The following is a 23886-nucleotide window of genomic DNA, read 5'->3' on the forward strand; positions in this document are numbered from 1 at the left end:
CTTGTTCTTTCATTCCAGGGCTCAGGGGTCTGTCCCTTGGGAGCTAGCTCACCCCAGATTCGCCCGCTAGTGGGTGGGCACAGGCTGCGTGGAGATATGACCGGGATCAGAGCTGACTGTGTCCCTCCATATATTTGCTTCGGCACTGGTCTGGTGGTGGTCTCCGGCTGTTGTTTTCAGCCCAGGGGGGGCAGTCAGAGGAGTCAGAGTCCAGTTCACAGACTTGTAGAGACAAAGGATCTTCCTGTGGGCTGTTCCAGCTACCTTTCCTGCAGTCTTTTATTACCATGTGGCACAGTAAGTACTGAACTGACAGGTTGTCAAATTTTGGGGGTCTTCGAAGTGGGTTTTGGGCAGTTTGGGAGTGAGCCCTAGTACCCCCCCATCTAAAATTCTGAAATTGCTGTTTTGGGGGTTCCTGTGTTTTTCCCAGGCTGTTTTGTTTTGAAAATTGCACAGGGGCCATCTTGGATTTTTTTTTTCTGATTTGAATTTAAGATTATTTTTAACCTAAGCATCTTTTTTTGAAAGATAACTACTTAGATGGACTTCCTAAGGCAGGATTCTTTGTATTCATGCCCCATTTGCAGTAGATGGCTTCCGGTGAGCAGCCGTATTCCACGTGCACTACAGCAGAAGAGGGGGATGAAATTTCATTGGCCCAGGTTCCCTTGACCTGAGACTTTTTTGAATGCCCCGGGCCCCAATCCTACAGCCCAGCACACCCGGGACACACAAAAAAGTCAAAAGCAGATCCTGCAGAGCGCAGCCACAATTTGGAATCCAAAGCCTGCAAATCTTCTAAGGGTTTTAAGAAGGGTCCGCAGGAGGCAGCTCCTGTCCCAGATTTTATTAATATGCTATATCAGGCTTATTTAGCTAAAAAAATGCTGCTCTCTGTTCCTCTCATGGCGCTTGCGTTGGTATTGGGGATCCCAAGCCCAATCCTCCCATCATGTCTTCCCCGGGTGCGGCAATGTTGGACCTGGATTCTCTGGATGCATTGACCATGCCTTTAATTACACATGCACTACTGCAGCAGGGGATGTTAGTACTCTTATGGATTTCCAGGATCTGGGAGGTCTTCCTGATCTTGGGGAGGATCCTGCAGTACAGAGATTTTTTAAACCCACAAACTTGGTTGATTTGATACCCGAGTCCCTCAGGGAATTACAGTTGACTGCTGCTGCAGATTGCTCACTGATGGATAGCGAGGCAATACACTGCATCCTTTCCGGACCATCAAGCTATTGCTAAAATGCTCATAGATATATGGGAAGCTCCTGAGGGTCCCTTTAAATGTGCTCGAGCCATGTTCCGGCTCTGTCCCATGGCTGATGCTTTTAATCAGCGTTTTGCATCCCTGATGGTTGATTCCTTGGTGACTAAGCTTACTTCTCTTCCGAGTGATGGAGGTGTTGTCCTTAAGAATGCTCAGAACCGTTAGCTGGACTTTGTATGTAAACGCCTTTTTGATTTTGCGACTGTCACCTCATCTTTTATGCTACAACTTGTCATTCTAAGCTTTGCCATGATCCTGACACAGTATTGCTCCACGATCTCCCCTTCTTAATTTCAGGGGTGGATTAAGTGGCAGATGCCTTGTATGAGATTTTCAAGGTATTTAGTAAGCAGTTGGTCTATTTTATTTCTGCACATCAGATGTTATGGATCCGGCAGTGGTTCGGGGAGTCGTCCTCCAAGGCAACCCTAAGTAAGTTGCCCTTCCAAGGGCATTTGTTTGGCAAAGGTATGGATGACCTTATGGCCAGTGTGCAGGACTGTAAGCCTAAGGCATTGCCATATAGCAGACTCCAGTCCCTGAGGGGTTCAGAGTGTAATAGCTTTTATCCCCCATGGCGCTCGCTTCCATTCTACAGGGACTCCTTGGGTACATGCTCTTCCCAGACTGCCAGGCTGTGGTTTAGGGGTTCTTGACTCCAGGAGCCATCCAGTGGTGGCCTCCAAGAAACAATTCTGACACCAGGCCTTTGGATGCTACTCTGCAGATCAGAGGGTGGCTCATGACCTTCCTGGCAGAATGGCAAGCCATTACCTTGGACCGTTGGGTCTTGGAGGTTCTTCTGGATGGCTACAAATTGGAGTTCCACAGTCCTCTCGAAGAGATTTTATTGGACTATCCTGCAGGCCATTCGGAAAAGGTGGTCAAAGTGGTGGCCATGGTGAAAAGGTTGCTGGACCTTGTAGCCATCGAGCCTGTTTTGGAGTAAGACTTGGGCTCCGGCAGATACTTGATATACTTTCCAAAGAAAGGTTTTGCAGACAGGAGGCCTATTCTGGACCTGAAAGCAGTCAATGTTGCCATGAAAGTCATACGCATCCATATGGAAATGGTGTGCTCAGTGATTGTGTCAAGGGGGGGGGGAGTCTGGCATCTTTGGATCTGAAGGAGGCATACGTCCACATCCTGATCTTTCCTGAATATCATAAATTCCTACGATTCTATGTCCTTCAGAGGCACTATCAGTTTTCGGTGCTTCCTTTCAGGTTGGTGACCACGCCCAGAACATTCACCAAGGTGATGATCATGGTAGTTGCCCATCTGCGCTTCCTGGGTGGCCTTCTCCATCTGTATCTCGATGATTGGCTCAAAGGAGCTCTGTCTGCAGCCAAGGGACATCAGGTGGTTCAGCAGGTTATTCAGCTGCTACAGTGACTAGGCTGGATAATCAACTTTCAAAAGAGGGTCTTCTGTATGTCTTCCCTCCTTGGTCCATGATCAGGGGCTACCTGTTGAGGCGGATTGTATATCACAAAGGTCAGGTGATTCTCGTTGCACCTAATTGGCCAAGAAGCCCTTGGTACACTGACCTGGTTAGTCTCCAACAAGGTCCGGGGTTCAAGCTTCCTCGTCACCTCGTCTGCTCACACAGGATCCAATTGCACTCCAGGATCCAGACCACTTTGCTCTTACAATCTTGCTCTTGAGCTCACAGCCTTAGCAAAGGCTACTCGTCAGCGGTGATTTCCACCCTTTTCTGCAACAAGTGGAAGTCCATTCTGGCAGCTTATGCAAAGGCATGGAGATGTTATCAGGCCTAGTGCTTGTAGAGACAGGAGGATCCTTCGGTTCTGTCCATTCCCAGAATTCTGGAGCTTGTTCAGGAAGGGTTGGGGAAAGAGCTGGTGGTGGCTTCCCTTAGGGTCCAGCTAGCTGGTCTCTCTTGGCTCGAACTGAAGCCCCTGAGAAGCTCCTTGGCTTCTCATCCGGATGTCATCCGTTTTCTGAGAGGCGCACTCCAGCTACAGCCTCTGCTTTGGAAGCCTTTCTGATGTGAATTTTTAATCTGATTCTCCGATCTCTGGCTCGTCCGCCTTATTAGCCAATGGAGTGCACTTCTCTTAAGGATCTGGTTGCTATTACTTCGGCCCACATGGTTTTTGAAATTCAGTCTCTGTCTTGCTGGGATCCATTCCTGTGGATTACAGACTCTGGTATCTCCGTGCACACAGTAACATCCTTCCTGCTTAATGTGGTTTTGCCATTTCACATTAACCAAAAGGTTAGACTTACAACTTTTGCACCCTCCGGTTCAAGAAAGAGGTTCTGTGGCCACTGGATTTGTGCAGGACTCTGTTACAAAATCTAGGAGTCACAAATGAGTTCCATGTCTCTGACCATCTGTTCGTCCTGCCCACCAGGGCTGGCCGGGCCTCCAAAGCAACCATCTCCAGATGGATTTGCATGGCTGTTTCATCTGCCTAAATTGCAGCAGGGAAGAAGCCCCCTCTCTTAGTGAGGTCTCATTCAACCAAATGCATTTCTTCTTGGGCAGAGTCATCAGTGATTTCTTTGGAGATCTGTAGGGCGGCTACCTAGTCCTCTTTCATACCTTCACCAGGTTTTACCGGATTCATATGGCAGCCAAGCAGGATTCTGCTTTTTGTTCCCCTGTTTTGATGGCTGGATCATCAGCCCCACCCTACTGTTTGGGACTGCTCTGTTGCGTCCCGCTTGTCCAGGAATAGAGTGGGATTGTACAAGAAAGAAAGATTTGGTTCTCTGCTAATCTTCTTTCTTGTAAAGTCACACATTATTCCTGGAACCTCCTGATTCGCCGATCTGCCTTGACAAGCCACCCCCAGCAAAAGACAAGATGGGATGGTAGTAAAGATTGCAACATAAACAATATTAGCAACTCATTTCTTAGCATTGCAACAAGAAGTGAAACGAAACCCAAAAAACTATATGAAAAAGGAGATTACCGTTGAAAAATAGCTGGAAAGCAATGACCACAAATGCTTGCAGTCTAAGCAACAAAGTTCTTGATCTGTAAGCCCTGATGTTAGAGGCAGACCTGGATATTGTTGCTATCACAGAGACATGGTTCAGTGAATCTCATGGATGGGATGCAAACATACCGGGATATAATCTTTTTAGAAAGGACAGAGATGGTCAAAAAGGTGGAGGAGTAGCTCTCTATGTAAAGATCGATATCCAAGCAATTGAAATGCAACAAACCTGGGGAGAGGAAGAAGTGATATGGATTGTTCGGAAAAGAGAAGATGGAACTTATATCTATGTGGGTGTAGTCTACAGACCTCCGACTCAATTGCAGCAAATTGATAAAGATTTGATTGTGGATATCCAAAAGTTTGGAAAGAAAGATGAGGTGGTGCTGTTGGGAGATTTCAACCTGCCGGATATGGACTAGAATGCTCCATCTGCGGAATCGTAAAGAAGTAGGGAGATTGTAGATACCTTTCAAGAGGCTCTGCTCAGACAAATGGTGACGGAACCCATGTGGGAAAAAGAAATATTGGATCTGGTTCTCACAAATGGGAAGAGTATCTCTAATGTTCAAGTGGGTGCTCACCTGGGAAGTAGCAATCATCAAACAGTTTGGTTTGATATAACAGCTAAAGTGGAGAGCGGCTGCACAATACTAAAAGTCCTAGATTTCAAATGTACGGACTTTAATAAAACGGAAGAGTACCTGAAGAAAGAGCTGTTAGGATGGGAGGACGTAAGAGAAGTGGAAAAACAGTGGTCTAAGCTGAAAGCAATAAAAATGGCAATGGACCTTTATGTGAATAAAATAAATAAAAACAAGAGAAAAAGGAAACCAACATGGTTCTCCAAACTAGTGGCGGAGAAAATAAAGGCAAAAGAGCTGGGGTTCCTAAAATATTTTTAAAATACCAAGAAGTGGAGTACAGAAAAGACTACCGGGTGAAACTGAAAGAAGCCAAGAGAGAGATACGTCTGGCGAAAGCATAGGCCAGAAGAGCAATGGCTTAAAATGTAAAAAAGGGAGACACCAAATTTTTTCAGATATATTAGTGAAAGGAGGAAGATGAAAAATTGAATTGCTAAACTAAAAGATTCTAGGAACCGATATGTGGAGATTGATGAGGAAAAAGCAAACTGAAGGTGGACAAAGCGATGGGACCGGACGGGATCCATCCTAGGATACTGATGGAGCTCAGAGAGGTTCTGGCGGGTCCTATTAAAGAGTTGTTCAACAAATCTCTGGAGACGGGAGTGTTTCCTAGGGATTGGAGAAGAGCGGATGTGGTCCCTATCCACAAAAGTGGTCACATAGATGAAGCGGGAAACTACAGGCTGGTAAGCCTCACTTCGGTTGTTGGAAAAATAATGGAAGTGTTGCTGAAAGAAAGGATAGTGTACTTCCTAGATTCTAATGGGTTACAGGATCCGAGGCAACATGGCTTTACTAAAAGTAAATCATGCCAAACGAACCTGATTGAATTTTTTGATTGTGTGTCCAGAGAAATGGATCAGGGACATATGCTAGATGTAATTTACTTAGATTTCAGTAAAGCCTTTGACACGGTTCCTCATAGGAGGCTCTTGAACAAACTTGAAGGGCTGAAGTTAGGACCCAAAGTGCTGAACTGGGTTAGAAACTGGTTGTCGGAGAGACGCCAGAGGGTGGTGGTTAATGGAAGTCGCTCGGAGCCAGTTATGGAGTCCCTCAGGGTTCGGTGCTGGTGCCGATCCTGTTCAATATGTTTGTGAGTGACATTGCTGAAGGGTTAGAAGGAAAGGTTTGCCTTTTTGCAGATGATACCATGATTTGTAACAGAGTAGACACCTAGGAGGGAGTGGAAAACATGAAAAAGAATCTACAAAAGTTAGAGGAATGGTCTAATATCTGGCAACTAAACTTCAATGCAAAGAAATGTAGAGTAATGCATTTGGGGATTAATAATCGGAAGGAACCATATATGCTGGGAGGTGAGAGGCTGATATGCATGGATGGGGAGAGAGACTTTGTGGTGATAGTGTCCGAAGATCTAAAGGCAAAAAAAAACAGTGTGACAAGGCGGTGGCTGCTGCCAGAAAGATGCTGGGCTGTATAAAGAGAGATGTAACCAGTAGAAGAAAGAAGGTGTTGATGCCCCTGTACAGCTTGTTGGTGAGGCCCCATTTGGAGTATTGTGTTCAGTTTTGGAGACCATATCTGGCAAAGGACATAAGAAGACTTGAAGCGGTCCAGAGGAGGGCGATGAAAATGATAGGAGGTTTGCGCCAAAAGACGTATGAGGAGAGATTGGAAGCTCTGAATATGTATACCCTAGAGCAGGCCTGCACAACTCCGATCCTCGAAGGCCGAATCCAGTCGGGTTTTCGGGATTTCCCCAATGAATATGCATTGAAAGCAGTGCATGCAAATAGATCTCGTGCATATTCATTGGGGAAATCCTGAAAACCTGGCCTGGCGAGGGCCGGAGTTGTGCAGGCCTGCCCTAGAGGAAAGGAAGGGCAGGGGAGATATGATTCAGACATTCAAATACTTGAAAGGTATTAACAGAACAAAATCTTTTCCAGAGAAAGGAAAATGGTAAAAGCAGAGTACATAATTTGAGGTTGAGGGGTGGTAGACTCAAGAGCAATGTAAGGAAATTCTTCTTTATGGAGAGGGTGGCGGATGCCTGGAATGCGCTCCTGAGAGAGGTGGTGGAGTTGAAGACGGAGACGGAGTTCAAAAAAGCGTGGGATGAATATAGAGGATCTAGAATCAGAAAATAATGGTAAATATTGAAGAACTAAGGCCAGTATTGGGCAGACTTTCACAGTCTGTGTCTGTATATGGCCGTTTGGTGGAGATTGGGCTTCAGTGGCTGGGAGGGTGTAGATGGCCTGGAGTGAGCTTTGACAGAGACTTCAGGAGTTGGAACCTAAGAACAGTACTGGGCAGAGCTTTGGATTCTTGCTCAGAAATAGCTAAGAAGAAGTAGAAAAAAAAACCCAACAAAATTTTAGATTGCATCAGGTTGGTCAGACTGGATGGACTATTCTGGTCTTTATCTATTATGTTACTGGTAAGCTGAATTACTGTCCTTTCTAACCAGCCCTGATTACCTGAATGTATTTTGCACTTTCCCTGGGGTTTCTAGTCTTTGTGCCCTTTGTAGGTGCCAGTTATGTCTCATATTAGCACTGTTTTGTTCGGGTTCTACTGTTTTTGCCTGTTTGCGATTGTTCATGATTGTTTAATGTTCATGTTCTGAGCAGAATAGACTAATGTGCTGGGGAGTTTCCCCATTCCCCTCCTTTTATTCTTTTTCCTTCCAGATGTTGCTGTCTGCTTTCCTACTAAACTGATTCTCTGGGAGGCAGTGCTGAGATAAGAGAGGAGGTGATGGAAACTCTGAATATTTGTCTCCCCGTAAGCCAGTCTGGCAAGGATAGGTTCACAACCTGCTTGTCCAGGAATAGTGTGGATTTATAAGAAAGAAAATTAACAGAGGTAAGAACCTAATCTTTCATTCAGTTCACACATTTATATCTCACTGTTGCCTTGAACAAGACATCCATCATGTCAGTCGGTTTGATCAAACAGTCCTGCAGAATTTGTTTGGAGTCTAGAATCCGACTCCCTTCACACACACACCAAAGGCCCCATTTTACAAGTTTCAGGCTGAACTTCCACAACAGTGTATATATTTTTTCAGGTTGATTAAACTTTTGGACTTGCTGTTGCAATTTCCTATTGTCCTAAAGTTCTTGTTTTTGGTGAGCTTGGTAACTAAGGATTCCCCTGCATGAGAATGATATGGCTTGCTTGTCCTCAGAGAAAGTTAAAGTACGTAACCTGTAGCAAGTGTTTCCAAGAATATCAGGTCAATTGTCATGACATATCCTTCTACCTCCTGTTGGAGTTGTATTTGTTTTAGTTATATTACTGTATTGCTGGTCCAGGTGCTGAGTTGAGCAGGAAGGCATCCATGCATACATGGTATGAGAATTGACTTGACCTCTTAAAGAAATATTATATTTTGGCAATGTTTCCACACCAGGATCCATGGATGACATCACCCAGCATGCGAGAATAATTGGCCTGTTATCCTCAGATAACACCTGCTACAGTACCTTTTGCTTTTTGGATATTGTTATTTAAAGCTGAGTGAGTAGATACTTTAAAGGAGTAATTGCAGTATATATCTTTTCTTAACATGAGTACACTTTTTTTCCACATTTCTTATTTTGAATTGATTTAATACTGGTTTTATGGTTATATTGTTAAAGGCATTGTTTTAAAAAAATATAGTGTGTATGTATGTATGTATGTATGTGTGTGTGTGTGTCTGTGTGTGTATGTATTGTGGCCGGGCCCACCCCTGAGTAAGTGGGAAACTGCGGCCCGGACCACAAGTAAGATTTTTAATACGCCTTTTATAGGGCAGTGGAAGGAAGACCCGGATACCGGATTCTTGAGAATATAGTATCAGGTTTATTACTAACCCAAAGTTCAAAGAAAATAAAACAGCAGAAGAAAAAACATAAAACATTCACTTCAGTTGGTTACAGTGCTTCGAGTGCTTCTCCCACATTATACTCTTACAGTCCAGGTGCTATTAAGGAGCAAGATTGCACTTCCTTATCACAAGTAAAATCCCAGCAAACGTATAAGTCAGTTAATGCTTTCCTTGGCTCGTAGCCCCTGCCGGGCTTGATTGCTCTCACTCTGGACTTCACCTTTTACAAGCCTAGCTAGCTGAGCACAGCTTGCGTCCAGCCTTTCCTTCTCAGCTCTCTGCATTTGTTTAACACTTCATTAGCACCTTGTTAACTTGGCCCGCACTGCTCATGCTGTCGGGTATACAAACAATAGGAGACCGTTCTTCAGGAGTTTAACTTAGGACATGCAAATATCATATTCTCCCAGGTCCATGCCCTCTTCACTTATCTCATTACTTAGCACGCTGCCCATTTCCCATTCACACTCCCGGGAACTCTGGCTTGAAGTTTCTTCACTTCTTTCTGTTTGTGCTTCCCCTCCCCCTCTCTGTACGTCTGCAAAACTATCTGCAGCTTTTCTCTGGGGAGGCTTTCCCAGCCCTGCTCTTTGGGACTTGAGTTGCCAGTCACAATACCTCTCCAGGCCAGTAACACCTTTCCCTAGGTGTGGGCTTCTTGCCCTACGTTCCTGCTGGGCTTGAGGCACCCTCTGTGACCTGGAATCCACGTGAGTAGTTTGGCTTCTCAACCACTCCTTCTGGTTCTCCTCTCTCCTCACTCTTGTTCCTTCTCTCGTTTCCTCCCTCCTTCCTTCCTCAGTAAATTGATCTCTCCTATAAGGCCAACCCCGGGGTCTGACTCCACCCCCTTCTAAATTAGCCTCAGGTTTCTCCCTGACTTCAGGAAAGGAGTGATAGGGGAAATCAGTGGTCTGCAGAGCCTTTCTTAATTGGCTCTTCAGCTGTGCTGGAACCTGCCTGGGCTTGCCTTCTTTTGCCTGAGCCAGCTGTCCTGACTCCATGCCTGGTTTTATCCAGCCTTGTGCTGCATTCTGGGGAGTTCTAGTAGTAGTTTTCAACGTGACAGGAGCTTCCCTGTCACAGTATATATATATATATATATATATATATATATATATATACACACATATACATACACACACTATTTAAGCACTGTTTACATATTAATAAATGACTTACTACAGCTCATAAAACCTCAGCACAATTTTTCATATTCGTCATCTTAAAACTTTAGCACCTTCCTCCACCCAGCTTAATTTCCATTTCCTGGTGGCAGAGAAATAACTCAGCAAACACTTGATAGTCAATTAAAAACAAATATTCCCTCATAGTGCATTAACACATTTTGATAAATATGTCCCTAAATTAGATGAAATAAACTTAACTCAGGATACAGGATCCAATAAAGCAGATATAGTTATTTAATCCTTTATTTCTCATATGCCTGTTTACAATATTCACTTTGAAATATTTCAAGAATCACTGCTGAGACTGAATGTACAGTGGGATTATGTTCCTAGAAATATTTTTAGAAAAACTGTTTGTTTTTCTTTCAGATTAAATATCAAGGTTCTGATTTGGATGCCGTCTTATCTACACAGTCATACTACACTCGGACAAATACTGATAATTTTGAATTCCAGAAACCAAGTCGTCCTGAAGAAAAATTCGCAACATTACTAGAGGAAATAATAATGGATAAAAAATTATCTGTCAAAGACAAAAAGAAGAAACTAAAACAGGTGCAATATCTTATTTTGCTCATATAGTCATCATTTCATAGAAACATGATGGCAGATAAAGTTCAAATGGCCCATCTAGTCTGCCCAACCGCAATAACAATTATCTCTTTCTTGTAAATTACTTCTGTTGCTCCTACAAATTGTTTAACGTATATCAACTGTTCTCATCTTTCCTCTAAATAGGGGGAGCTATCCCATGATTCAATTTTCACAATAGGTTTGTTGCCCTTCCCTTCCTCTTCCCAGACATAACCTCCCCACCAATAATACTTCTGAAACAAATGGATATGATACAAACATCCCAAAAATAATAGAAATGATTGACTGAAGCAAAAACATGTCTCCAAAATACTACATTGTCCTGTTGGTATAGGATAATGGGAGGGGAAAAAAAGCCCTATGAACTCCTGATCAAAACGAGTAGCTCAAGAGTCCCAACTGGGGAAGCAAGTGGGGAAGCAACCAAGATGGCAGCCTAAGTTTGGAGCTCCGTCGATATCCAGATAAATCCCTCTCACTAGCATTCAGTATGTGGCCTCCTAGAGTTGCTTCTGCCCATCTGCTGTTGGGGAAGAGCAGGGTCCCAGACTATGGCATCGAAAAAGAAATCGGAAGCCGCTCGTGCTTTGAGCCGTGGTCCGGATGGAGCAATGGTGCAGCTGCCACGTGTAGCAAGGATACTGATGGAGCCTGCTGGGGATGTCTTGGAAGTCAGACGTCCTGGGGCAGCCTTTCAGACACAGCGGTATGGAAGAATCACTGCCGGAGCTGCACACCAAAGTGGACTTAGCTGCCTGGATGGAGGAGATGACGTTGGAGATCTCAGCGGTGGCAGTCCAGGTGCGTGAAGCAGTGTGGGAGCTGAAGAGCAACTTCACGGAAATGGGAGCCCATATCGATGTAGTGGAAACCTGTGTAGAAATGATTAAGGGGATCAAGAGAGGTGTGGAGAAAATCCGTGAAGACTTGCAGCTGCTTTTGGATAAGGTGGAAGACCTTGAGAACCATTCCGGCAGTAACAACGTACAGGTGGGAATTCCAGATACCCAAGCTTAAAAGGATCCCCAGGATATGTTTAATAACTTTGCCTGGTGTCTCATAGCGGAGGATACCCTAGACATGGGTACAGAATGAGCCCAGCATGCACTGGGTCCTCACACTGGGGAACAGCCTAGGAACCTCGTGGTGTGCCCCCAGAGCTTTGTTCTAAAAGAACGCCTATTATGTAAGGCAAGAGAGAAGGGTTCCCTTTCCTGGGACGGCTTCTCCATGGAGTTATACCAGGATCTGGCAGCTAGCAGAAGGGAAGGGCCTTTTAAAGATGTAACCAGGTATCTGGCTAAAGCGAATATCTGGTACAGACAGACTTTCCTGTTTGGCCTCCTCTTGACGATTAATGGTGTGAATCAGTCACCACATTGGGGGATGCTCAGGCCTTGCTACAGAAAGAAGGTCTACAGTCTGTAATGGAGAACACGGGGGATTTGCAGACCCTTGATATTCGTCAGAGGCTCTCTGGGTTCCCCTGGCAGAGAGTGGGCCAGCACCCAGGACTTTTAATGGACCCTGCTGGAGCTGGACCATCTAGGAGGGCAGTTTAAATTTGCTTTTTCTGTGTGCTGGGGCCTGACTTGTATAGATTATTCTGCCAGTGCTGACTGAGGTCTATTGCTCAGATTTTGCACCTTACCTTCTTGAATAGTCTGGGCTGTCGGAGCAGAGGTTGTGTCTCTTGTGGGGGTAGGGGGGCCCATTGGAAAGTGTGTTTGGCAGGTTTGGTTGGTACTGGGGTGAGTTGGGTTTTGTCAGAGAGATGCCTGATTGTGTGCAGATTTGTGCGCATTGGGATCATTAATAGGGATATTTCCTGTGAGTATGTGTGGCTATGGGGGATGGTTACTTCCTTACTGAATGGATGGATGTTCTGTATGACCCCCGCTTTGCTGTTTTGAGGGTGGGAGTGGGGTGTTTGGAGTTCAGGATTTTGGACTATGACTGTTGTGGGCATTCTTTGATGCAAGCTAGCGGGCTTAAAATTGTTTCTTATAATGTCCTGGGCTGCACAAGGGCCTCTTTTGGGAACTAACCCGGAGCGAAACCTCGATCTGTTTTTTTACAGGAAGTACATCTCCTGAAGCAGCATGATTTCCAGTCTCTTTCACATGTAGGGTCTGCCAAAATATGTGGGGTGGGCAGATTGTTTGCAAAGGGAGTGGGGGTGGAGATCCATAAAACCCAATGTGATCCTCTAGAAATGGTATCTGATTTTGGTGGTTTCCATCAATGGTTCTACATATATCCTAGTGAACCTTTATGCTCCTAATGAAGGCCAAGGGTCTTTTTTTCTCACCCTACTTCTGGGGATTTTGTAGCAGAAGGAGGGGGTATTGATCCTGAGTGGCAACTTCAACCTTATGGTAGCACCGTGCTTAGATAATTTGGGTGGGGTCGCAACCTATGGGGCTCAAGCTGAAAAGGTGCTGTGAGATTTTCTTAAGATGCTTAATGGCTTAATGTGGTTGATGGCTGGAGGTGGCTGCATCCACAGGGGCGTGACAATAACACATTTCGCTTCCCTACATAATTCTTAAGGATTGACAATCTTTTTGTCGAAGCACATCTGCTTAGAGGGGTTGCTAGCGATAGCAAAAATCACATTTCATGATCGGATCACGCCCCCATCTGATTGGTGTTGAATTTGCTGGAGATGGACCCTGGGCTTACTGGAGATTGAATGATAGCCTTTTGGACGACCCGATGGTGGTAGCAGAAGTACAGTCTCATATACAGGAATATTTAGACATCAATAGTGAGGGAGAGGCTTCCTTGGAAGCAGTGTGGGAGGGGCTGAAGGTTACATTGAGGGATCATCTTATTTCAGTAACAAAATATAGGAAGCGGCAGAGGATGCAGGAGCTGACTCTGCTTTATGGTCATATTGCGCATCTAGAAAATATGCACAAACACCAGTCTTGGAATAAGCAGGTAGGGGATTTGATTGCAGGAGGCTCGCAGGAAGTTGATAGCGTATTAGGTGGAAAGGTTGCTATTTAATTTGCAGCTTTTGAAGCAGAAATTTTTTGAGTCCAATAATAAGGCTAGTCATCTTGTTGCTCATCGGTTGAAAGCTCACCAATCTCAGAACAATGTTCTGATGCTTCTTTCCCCTGCTGGAGGTACCCTCTGCAGGAGCTCTGAGATCCAAGATTACTTTGTGCAGTTTTATAGAGGACTTCACTCTGTGGAGGGGGACGTGCTGGAGGCCATCATAGAAGACTATTGGCGAGCACCAGGTTGGGGGTTTTCCCAGAATTAGAAGCTCGATTTTTGGATTAGCTGGTGCTGAAATTTGTGGCGGCTGGTAAGTCCCTGGGCCTTGATGGCTTTTCGGTAAAATTTTATAAGTTTTTCCAGGATGCTCTATTGCCGCCCTTAGTGGCTCTGTTCAATTCTTTGGAGGGATGTGCCCTGCTACCATATTTTATGTGGCTTGTGGGGATAACTGTTCTGCTAGGGAATAACTTGCTCCTAGGAGTGGATACAAAAATTTTTGCTAGGATCTTGGTGGTTAGAGTCACCAGTTGGACCCCAAGATTTATCCATCTGAACTAGTCGAGATTTATGACCAGTAGGCAGGTCAGTGCTGATATTCGGAGGGTGCTTAATTTGAGAAATCATGCCTTGCGCTCTGGTCAGGGTACCCTGTTCCTCTCAGTTGATGAAGAGATGGCCGGTTTTGTTCAAAATTTTGTACATGTGGCCCTGGGGACACGTCTGTTGCATTGGGTTAAGTCTTTTTTAAATGGACCCTGTGTTAAGGTAAACGGTAGATACTAGTGCTGCCTGATTCAGGAAAAAAATTTCGATTCGATTCAGCCTACTGAATTGGTTTTTCGATTCGATTTGATTTTCCTGCCCAATTGGGTGTTTTGTTTTTTGTTTTTCAAACATCCTGGTGGGTTTATTTTATAGCCTCTTCGCCCCTTTTATAGCCTCTTCACTCCCTTTGCCTTCTCCTAACCACACTGGCGCTGTGGTGTAAACAAAATAAACAAACAAAAAAGACTTTTCCTCTCTTTCTTAAATCCGAGCTCACGTTTGCGGTCTAACACCAGCTCTGGCAGGATACACGTTTCAAATCTGACATATTGTAATCACAAAATGGAAAATAAAATTAGTTTTTCTACCTTTTGTTGTCTGGTCATTATTCAAATCTTGTTGGTCCCAGGCTCTGGTTGTCTTCTGATAACTTGCTTGCCAGGGTCTCCTTTTTTCTCCGTTCTAACCATCCATCTGCCATCTCTGTCCTCCCCGTCCTCCCCTTGTATTTCCCTTCCCTCCCCCAGAGGTCTGGCATCTTTCTTTTTTTTTGTCTCCATCCACAGATCCACCTTTTCTTAACTACCCTTTCATCCAGCATCTCTCCCTCCTTCCCTATCACCCCAGAGTCCACCATCTCTCCCTTTCTTTTCCCAACTACCCTCCTATCCAGTATCTATATCCCCCTCCACACCATCCCTTGTGTCCAACTTCTCTCCCTTTCTGTTCCTTCCCTCCCTAAATCCCATAGTTCATCATCTCTCTCCCTCTCCTCTATTTTTAGACCCATTATTTCTTCCCCCCAAAGTCCGGCATATGCACGTCTCTTTGAACCCCCCTTCCTTCCCTGACGTCAGAGGCAGGATCGGGGCAGAGGAAACAACTGAAAGCAAGTTTACAAAGACGCTGTAACTGCTGGCTGTAGCTGCAGGCTGCAGCTATAAGGTAAATGCTGCAGGGAGGCCAGAGGGAACACGGAGGCCTTATGTGGGGGGGATGCGATGCGATGTGCAGTCCTTCGGGGAGGCCAGGGGGGAAGCCGACAGCAGCACTTCCCGACTGACCCTCCCTCCTGCCCTCTAAAGCAGGTGTGGTAGCGGCTGGCCAGCAAGAGCAGCGCTGCCGCTCCTGCTTTAGGGGGCGAGGGGGGGAGGGTCCAAATTGGGAAGCCGATTTTTAAAAAATTTAAATCAATTCTCCCGAAGTGAATTGGTGAACCGATTCGAACTGTGAATCGGGCAGCCCTAGTAGATACTCCCAGCCCTTTCCACTTTTTGGGGGGATGAGGCAGGGTTGCCCACTCTCACTAATCCTGTTTGCTCTGGTGATAGATCCCTTGGCCCATCGGGTTTGGGATAATGCTCACATTTGAGGGAGGGGGTGGATGTTCGTGGTCAGGAATATAAACTGAGCCTCTTTGCTGATGATATGTTGTTTACCCTGGCACATCCCGAACAATCACTTTTGACTGTTACAGATGAACTGACCAGGGTTAGCTGCCCAGAGAAAGTGGTCCGTCTATAGGCTGGAGCTTCGAGCCATTCGATTGATATTATACAAGATGGAGAAGAGTTTGGAAAGACAGGCGGTCCAAGTCTTCTCAGACAATGCTACAGAGGTGGCATATGTAAATCACCAAGGATGCACCAAAAGTACCCAGCCGCATCTGGAGGCCCACTTGTTTTTCCGAGGGGCAGTGTTCTACCTTCAAGCTATTTCTGCAGCACATGTAGTGGAAGTGGACAATGCCCACGCTGATTAACTCAGCAGGCAGACTTTAGACCCAGGAGAGTGGATGTTATCTGCAAAGTGTTCCAAGTCATTGTTTGTTACTGGGACCGCCCAACTTTCAACCTGATGGCTATGGTAAGCAACATGATAGAGGACCATTTCTTCAATCGAAGATTCAAGCTCAGAAGTGCAAGGCTTGATGCCCTGCTTCATCCATGGCCAAAGAGCGAGCTCTTGTACGTATTTCCTTTCATGGCTCAGGATAGGGCAGATACTAAACAGCCACCCAGAGAGAGTGGTGCTTATGGCACCAGATTGGCCACACCGTCTGTGGTATGTGGGCTTGGAACGTATACAGAGGAACAAAGATCTCAGACTACAGGTTCATTCCTATCTTCTCTCTGAGGGCTCAATGGTCATAGAAGATCCAGATTGCTTTGGTCTTAACTGCACAGCTCTTGAGCACACATTTTTAGAGCGCAAAGGATACACAGAGGCAGTTATTGCTATTTTTCTGAGAGCCAAAACGCCTACAACAGTCTCTGCTTCTGCTAAGGCATGGGAGATATTTCAGCACTGGTGCATGAAAGAAAAGGTGGAGTTTAGTTCTCCAAAATCAGTGGTGCTGGTTTTTCTCCAAGCCAATCTTTACAAAGGTCTCGCAATGCTGTCGCTCGGGATCCAAGTAAGGGCCTTTCATGTTTCAGAGCCTGAGAGAGCAAAACTGCCCTGGCTTCTCATCCAGACGTTGCCAGAGTTTTGAAAGGTGCACTAAGTCTTAGACCACTGGTAAAACAACCATTTCCATTGTCGAACCTTAACATGGTCTTGCATGGACTCAGTCAGGCTACATATGAGCCTATTCAAAGGGCGTCCTGGATGGATCTTACCATCAAGATTGTGTTCCTTGTGGCCATTATGTCAGCGAGAAGAGTCTGGAAGCTACAGACACTGTCATGCAGGAGCTCTTCCTCAAGATCACGAAGGCTGGCATTCCCTTATGCACAGTCCTGTCCTTTTGGCCGAAGTTTATGTCAACTTTCCATGTCAATCAAGAAGTAAGATTACCAGGGTCATAGACCATAGGGTCAAAGAAGAAGGACTGGATTCTGAGAAAGCTGGATGTAAGGAGAGAAGTCTTATATTATCTAGAGGTTACTAATAACTTCTGACTGACCACCTGTGCTCACCAGTCAGGCTAGACTGGCATCTAAGGCTACCATTTCAAGATGGATACAGATGGCCATCTCATCAGCATATATTATTTGTGGCAAGCAATCACCGGTCTTCTTGAAGGCACATTCCACAAGAAACTTAGCTTCTTTATCGGCGGAAGCTCTGGTGATTTCACCCAGGGAGATTTGTAGGGCAGCGACCTGGTCCATCCTGCACACATTCTACAGAGTGGATGTGGCAGCTCAGGAGTTTACCGTCTTTGTGTCCTTGGTGTTACGAGCAGGTGCAGAGGTCCTACCCTAAGTTTCAGGGACTACTTTTGTACATTCCTACAGTCCAGAATGACACACCTGTTGCATTAGAAAAAGAGATTAGGTTCTTACCTTGCTAATACCTTTTCTAATAAATAGGTGCGTCATTCTGGAGCCCTGCCCTGTCAAGTTATTTACTCTGCCTGCCTACTGTCTCAATCAAAAACTCTGAGTCAAAATTGAGATATTGACGTCAGTCACACCTTAAGGGTATGAAGAATAATCTATTGCTATATCACATGTTTGAGATCCATAAATGTTTCTGTTTGATATGGTTATTCTGATGTTTAGATTGTTAAATTACGATGTCTACTATGTTTGTTATGCTTCTTTAAGAGCAGACAAGTATATTTTGGGGAGCATCCCTGTACCTCTCCTCCTTATGTATTCCTATATAGGGCTATCACCTATATTTGATACAAACTGAAGGGTGCAGCATAGCCCTCAGTAGGAGTTGAAAACCTGGAGCAGATTTCTTCTGCATAGCTCATGAGCTTGGAAACAATACCTACAGTCCAGAATGATACACCTGTCTACTAGCAAGGTAAAAACCTAATTTCTTTTTGTTGTACTTGAAAAATAGAATACAAAAATCTGTAGCTGTTCTCGGTGATATGTTATCAGGGCAAGACTCTTAACTGCTTGATGAGTTAGACACCCTATATTCCACATTCCACTTTCATATGCGGTAATTGAGTGTATAAAAGTGATTTGAATTGGTAAACCTCATAGCTATAAGCTGACATTATTAATAAATGCCACCTAAAGATTTCTATTTTAAATAATGACTTTGAAAAAGAGAATTGTGAGCTGTATAAAAGAGAACAGAAATCAGTTTGAAACAATTTCACTGAAGACTGAAAATAATTTCATATTTAAAAAAATTCCATTTTATAATGATAGTACTGTCCTGTCCCCAGTGAGGTTCAAATACTTACTGCCAATCATTTAGATATCCTTTTATTAAGATGTGGTAATGGATTTAGCTCACTCTTAGTGCTAAGAAGCCCATAGGTATAAAATGGGCATCTTAGCATTAGTACATACTAAATCCATTAGCAAAAGGATTCTTTAGTCAGCAGCAACATATACTGAAACCTCACTGTGAAAACTAATGCTAACTAGATCTGACTCCCAGGTGCATTCAAATTTTTACAAAATATTGATTAAAAGGATTTCACATTTTGTTGTATTTCACATTTTGTTGTATTTTTCCAGTTTCAGAAATCTTATCCTGGAATCTACAAGGAAAGATTTCCCACTCCTGAAAGTGAGGCAGCGTTGTTTCCAGAAAAACCTAAACTGAAGCCTCCGCTTCTGTTTTTTGCATTGAAAAAGCCTTTCCAGCCATTTCAAAGAACAAGAAGCTTCCGAATGTAGTTATTTGGTTACTAACTTGATGTGAACAGACTATAAATGTTACAGACTTATGAAAATTGACTTACTGAAAAGACTTTAACCACAGGACAGTGTTAACGCCAAATATCTGGTAAAAAAAAGTTTTAAGTCATGAGCCGTTATCAGTATTTTAACAAATATTTCACTTCGAGACAGAACAAGTATACCTCACAATATGATTACAAAATATGATTTGGGCATTTGTGACTTGAGGTTGTGGGGTTTGTTGTTTTTTTTTGGGGGGGTTGTACTTTTAGATCTTTATAATCAGATTTACTAAAATAAATAAAATGTATTTCTTTTTTTTTTTTTAATTAGGATTAAGATATTTTTAAAATCAGTTTTCAAATGGAAACAAAATGGAATTGAGAATTGTGATTAGAGGACAAAATTCCTGAAAATACTGCAAACAATCTTTGCAGGGTTATTATCCTATTTAGGAAATTTCAACATCTAATTTTGTTTTAATCTCATGTACAAATTGATTAAACTGTAGTAAAGGATTTTAGAGAATATAATGCATACGTAACCTAATTTTTCATTTGGTACCAGTATTTATTCAGATTGATTGATTGATTGGAATACGTTTTAAGGAAAATTGCAGTGAATACTCAACTGCATTTTATTTCTGATTAGCACAGATTTTTCTATTCTATTCCCAAAAATTTATAGCGCGTACTAATCTCAGCACTAGATTCTAAGTGGATAACAATTCATAAAATTATACAACATAATTCTTTAATCAGCAAATAAAACAGTGGGAAAAAAACCCATAGCAAAAAAAAAGTCTTCAAATCTTTATGAAAAACATAAGAAAAAATTTTCTCAGCTGTGTTAGAAGATCATTCCATAGCCTGATACCCAAATACTCAAACTATTTGAAAATTGGACAAGTTGCTGTATTCTGGAGCAGCTGCAATCTATTCCTCAAATTAAATATTATACTGCTTTATAAAGAATTGCAATAGTCAACTGAGGTAAAACTATTCGGACCACAATTTGAAAACTACCAGAAAACAAAACAGGGCAAATTGCTTTCAATATACATGTTGAAGATTCCAGTAACTCCCTCACAAAAACATTCAGCTTTTTAATAGAGGATTTAAACTTAAAACAATGGATAAAAGCACCTAGACAATCTGGCAAGACATACTCTAGATTTAATATGAGCTCTTCTTCAGATATTATTTTTAAAAATCTAATTACCTTCCCTCTGTCATGGTCTGATCACTTCCTAATGACTGATCACTAGCACTTCAAACATCTAGATGTCACAAAAAAAGGATAATCCTGATAAACCTATGAGGAGAACCTGGAATCATGTAGATGTTAATAACCTAAATCCCTTTTACAACCTCATTGACCAGCAGTTCCGAGAAGCAGGAATAGTTCAACATGCTGACATCTGGTCACACTTTACATCAGAGATCAGGGATAATTTAGTCTCGCTTGTCATCCCTGCTAAACATAAAAACATACATAAAAAATGGTACCACGATGGATTGCAACTAACAAAAAGACAGTTAAGATGATTAGAGAGATTGGAGAAAAAAATAGAATAATAAAATTATTAGAGGACTGTTGTTAACTGCAGAAACTGTGCAATCTTCAAATCAAACAGGCCAAAATAGAATTACATCTCAGCCTTAATGAGGAATGTAACAATTCTAAACTGTTGTTTACCTTTATTGAGACACTGTACAGATCCTAACAAACAGCACTCTGGGCCTGTTATAGAAAAAAACATCTTTAGATGAATTTGGGCAATACTTCATGAACAAAGTTCAAACCCTTGGAGTAAATTTTACCCCTTATCTGGCCTTTAAACCTGAAAACCAAGTTGAGAGAGAACTTTCAGTCTCTACCTTTACAACTTTCAAATCCTGTAATCTAGTTAAACCGGATAAGGTACTTGCTCATGTTCGGAGATACTCTATTTGTGCTGATTATGCAATACACTTGGTTATGGATGAGCATTTAGCCATCTCTCCTCTACTCCTCTCTATAGTGAATAATAGTATTTTAGAAGGTTTAGTCCCTAACAGTATAAAGTGTGCTAGCTTAACACATGTCTTTAAAAAACATTAAACTAGACTCTAATTTACCAGAACATTATAGATCTATTTCCAACCTGAGTCTCCCAGCAAAGTTAGCGGAAAAGGTAATATTAGAGCAGTTAGAAAACTACATAGAACAATCAAATGTGCTCCATCCTAATCAATAAGGATTCTGAAGAGGGCCTAGTACAGAAATAATTCTGACAGCTGTGATAAGTGACTTATGGAGATTTTTAGATTCTGGATCTATATCGGGGGTGGGCAAACTTTTTGACCCGTGGACCACAATGAGTTCTTAAATTTGACAGAGGGGCCATGGGGGAGGGGGGGACTGATGCTGCAGGAGGAAACTGCTCTCCCGCAGCTGCCAGCTGCTAAATCCTTGCAAATTTTCTTTTTGCACACTGTGCCTCCCTCCTATGTCCTTGGTGTCCCAGTGCCTCCTTCCTATGTTCATGGTGCCCCAATTCCTCCTTCCCATGTCCTTGATGCCCCAGTGCCTCCTTCCTATGCCCCCAGTATCTCCTTACTATGTCCTTAGTGACCCCTTCCTCCTTCCCCCCAACAGACCTGCACCAGCTGCATTTAATTACTTCCCGCCATCCCCCAAAGCTGCGCTGAAGCCTTCCTGCCCCCAAGCCGACCTGCCGCTGATTCCTCCTCCTCCCTCCTGGTCTGGCACCTGCCCGTCTGTCCGTCCGCTAGCTCCCTGCTCACCACCGCCACTCGCCCGCTATATTTACTTACAGCAATCGACTCGCATTGCCCTTGCGATCTACTGGTCGATCGTGATCGACCTTTTGGGCACCCCTGCTCTATATACTCTAATCCATGCCTTCCTACTTTGTAAGATAAATTATGGCAACACAGTTTATGCAGGATTGCCACCTATGCAAACTAAAAGGTTATAAAGAGTGAAGAATGTTGCTATAAAACAACTGTCTAAAGCCTGTTTTAAGATCATGTTACACCACTGCTTTATAATTTTCATTGGTTATCTGGCTATTGTGCGTCATACAAAATTCTCTGCTTAGCTCACAGAGCCCTTTGGGAAATGATACCAACCTACCTCAGTAAAACATTCTCCCTTTATGCACCTAATAGAGTTCTTCAGTCAGCGGAAGGTTTTATATTGACCACTCCATCACCCTCTATAGCTCATTGGGCAGTTACCAGAAACAGAGCTGCCTTCTCTTTAGCTCCCTCTCTATGGAATAATCTTCCATTAGACACCTGAAGTGAGCTTAGTTTTAAAAAATTTAAGGTAAAGTTAAAAACTTTCTACTTCAACCAGGCTTTTGAGGGATTTTCCCCTCCTCTTATTTTGCCACAAAACTAATTTGGCAATGTAAGGCCTCTACTGGGTTTTCTGTGCAGATTTTTAACATTGCAATTGATCTGACATTGTAATTATTCTATTTTTTCTATTTGTCTTTCTTCTCTGTCCTATCTAATTAATGGAGTTCTTTTCCATTTTCAGTTTTATGTATTCTTTTATTTGTAAACATTTAGATCAAAGCCAGAGCAGTATATCACATTCATAATAAACATAAACAATTAACATAATGAGGGGAAAAAATCCTAACCAGTTAATTTCTCTGATTCTGAAAAGATGGTCTATAATCCAGTATTATGCCCCAAGACCTTAGAAGGCTTAGTCCCTAACAGCTGAAACCAGCAATTCCCTGGAATGCTGGAACAACAACAAACCCATCTAAATTACCAAAGCAAACTACCAAAGAAAACAGTGGTTTTCTGTTCAACAATTTTTTGAAATTGAATAAATGTCCAACCATCCACTAATTGGTACTCATATTTTGAGCAAAGCAATGTGCTTCCTCAAAGTTCTCTAAGGCATGGCTTAATATAAAATTACTGACATAAAATAGCACAAATACTTGCCTTCTCCATCTTAAAGTTGTTATAATTGACCTATCCAACTATATAGATCATAGAATCAGTAGTATCACTACTGAGTTCCAAATATTCTGTAAACATCTTGCCAAAAGTGATCTCCATCTATTTTTCCCCTGCTCATTAACTTTTTAGTGGTCTGATGATTTTGTTGAAGCTTTAGGATCTTTAAAAAAAAAATAAAAAAAATTGCAAATAATGATCAGATCATATAACTTGCTCCCAATGAACATGATCAAAGGACATATTTTTGAACCAGACAAGTATGTAACCAAATCTAAAGTGTGATCCTTAACATAAGTTGCAGTAACAGTCTCATTATAAAATTCAATTATTCCAAAAATTGTATAAAATACAAAGTTAGATGCCTCACCTAAATCTTCTAAATGCAAATGATATAACCAAATTGGGGAAAATTGTAGAATAATATAAAATAACATCGTGGAGGGGCATAATTAAAAAAACCGTCTAAGTCCTCTTTTGGCCTAAGTCCTTAAACGTTCAAAGCAGAAGCAGGGAAAATGTCCATAATCAAAACAAACGTCCAAAAGGAGTTTGATTATGGCCTGCCTCTACTAAACGCCCAGATCACCACTACGTCTACAAATACACCCCCACGACGTCTACACTTTTTGCCCATAATGAACCAAAAAAACGCCTAAGCCCCAAACGTCCAACACAAGGGCTTTTAGGCGAAGGAGGAGCCAGTCCTTCGCCTAAAAGCTGGATTCTGTAACCGGTGTCTGTCAAAAACAACACCGATTACAGAATTCCCCCCCACACACACACACAACGATCCAGGCAGGAGGGTGCCCAAGCCCTCCTGCCTTGTCGAACCGCGACCCCCTCCCCCCGACAACATCGAGGCAAGATGGAGCCCAAGCCCTCTTGCCCCATCGAACCGCGACCCCCCCAATGACATCGGGGCAAGAGGGAGCTCAAGCCCTCTTGCCCCAGCAATCGTGCCCCCCTCCCGCCAAGTACGAG

General features: G+C 43.2%; 1 protein-coding gene across 2 annotated transcripts in view; it reads left to right on the forward strand.

Annotated features, from left to right (window-relative positions):
• Nucleotides 1–23431, forward strand: part of DEPDC1B (DEP domain containing 1B) — a 130455-nt gene extending 107024 nt beyond the window's left edge. For both annotated transcript variants that reach the window (XM_033930645.1, XM_033930652.1), the window contains exons 10-11: nucleotides 10308–10493; nucleotides 18749–23431. In XM_033930645.1, coding sequence (XP_033786536.1) covers nucleotides 10308–10493; nucleotides 18749–18910 — 348 coding nt within the window. In that variant the 3' untranslated portion in view covers nucleotides 18911–23431. The remainder of the gene's footprint in view (nucleotides 1–10307; nucleotides 10494–18748) is intronic.
• The last annotated feature ends 455 nt before the right edge of the window (nucleotides 23432–23886 follow it).

This window comes from Geotrypetes seraphini, chromosome 1 (genome assembly GCF_902459505.1).
Source record: "Geotrypetes seraphini chromosome 1, aGeoSer1.1, whole genome shotgun sequence".
Classification (NCBI taxonomy): Eukaryota; Metazoa; Chordata; class Amphibia; order Gymnophiona; family Dermophiidae; genus Geotrypetes; species Geotrypetes seraphini.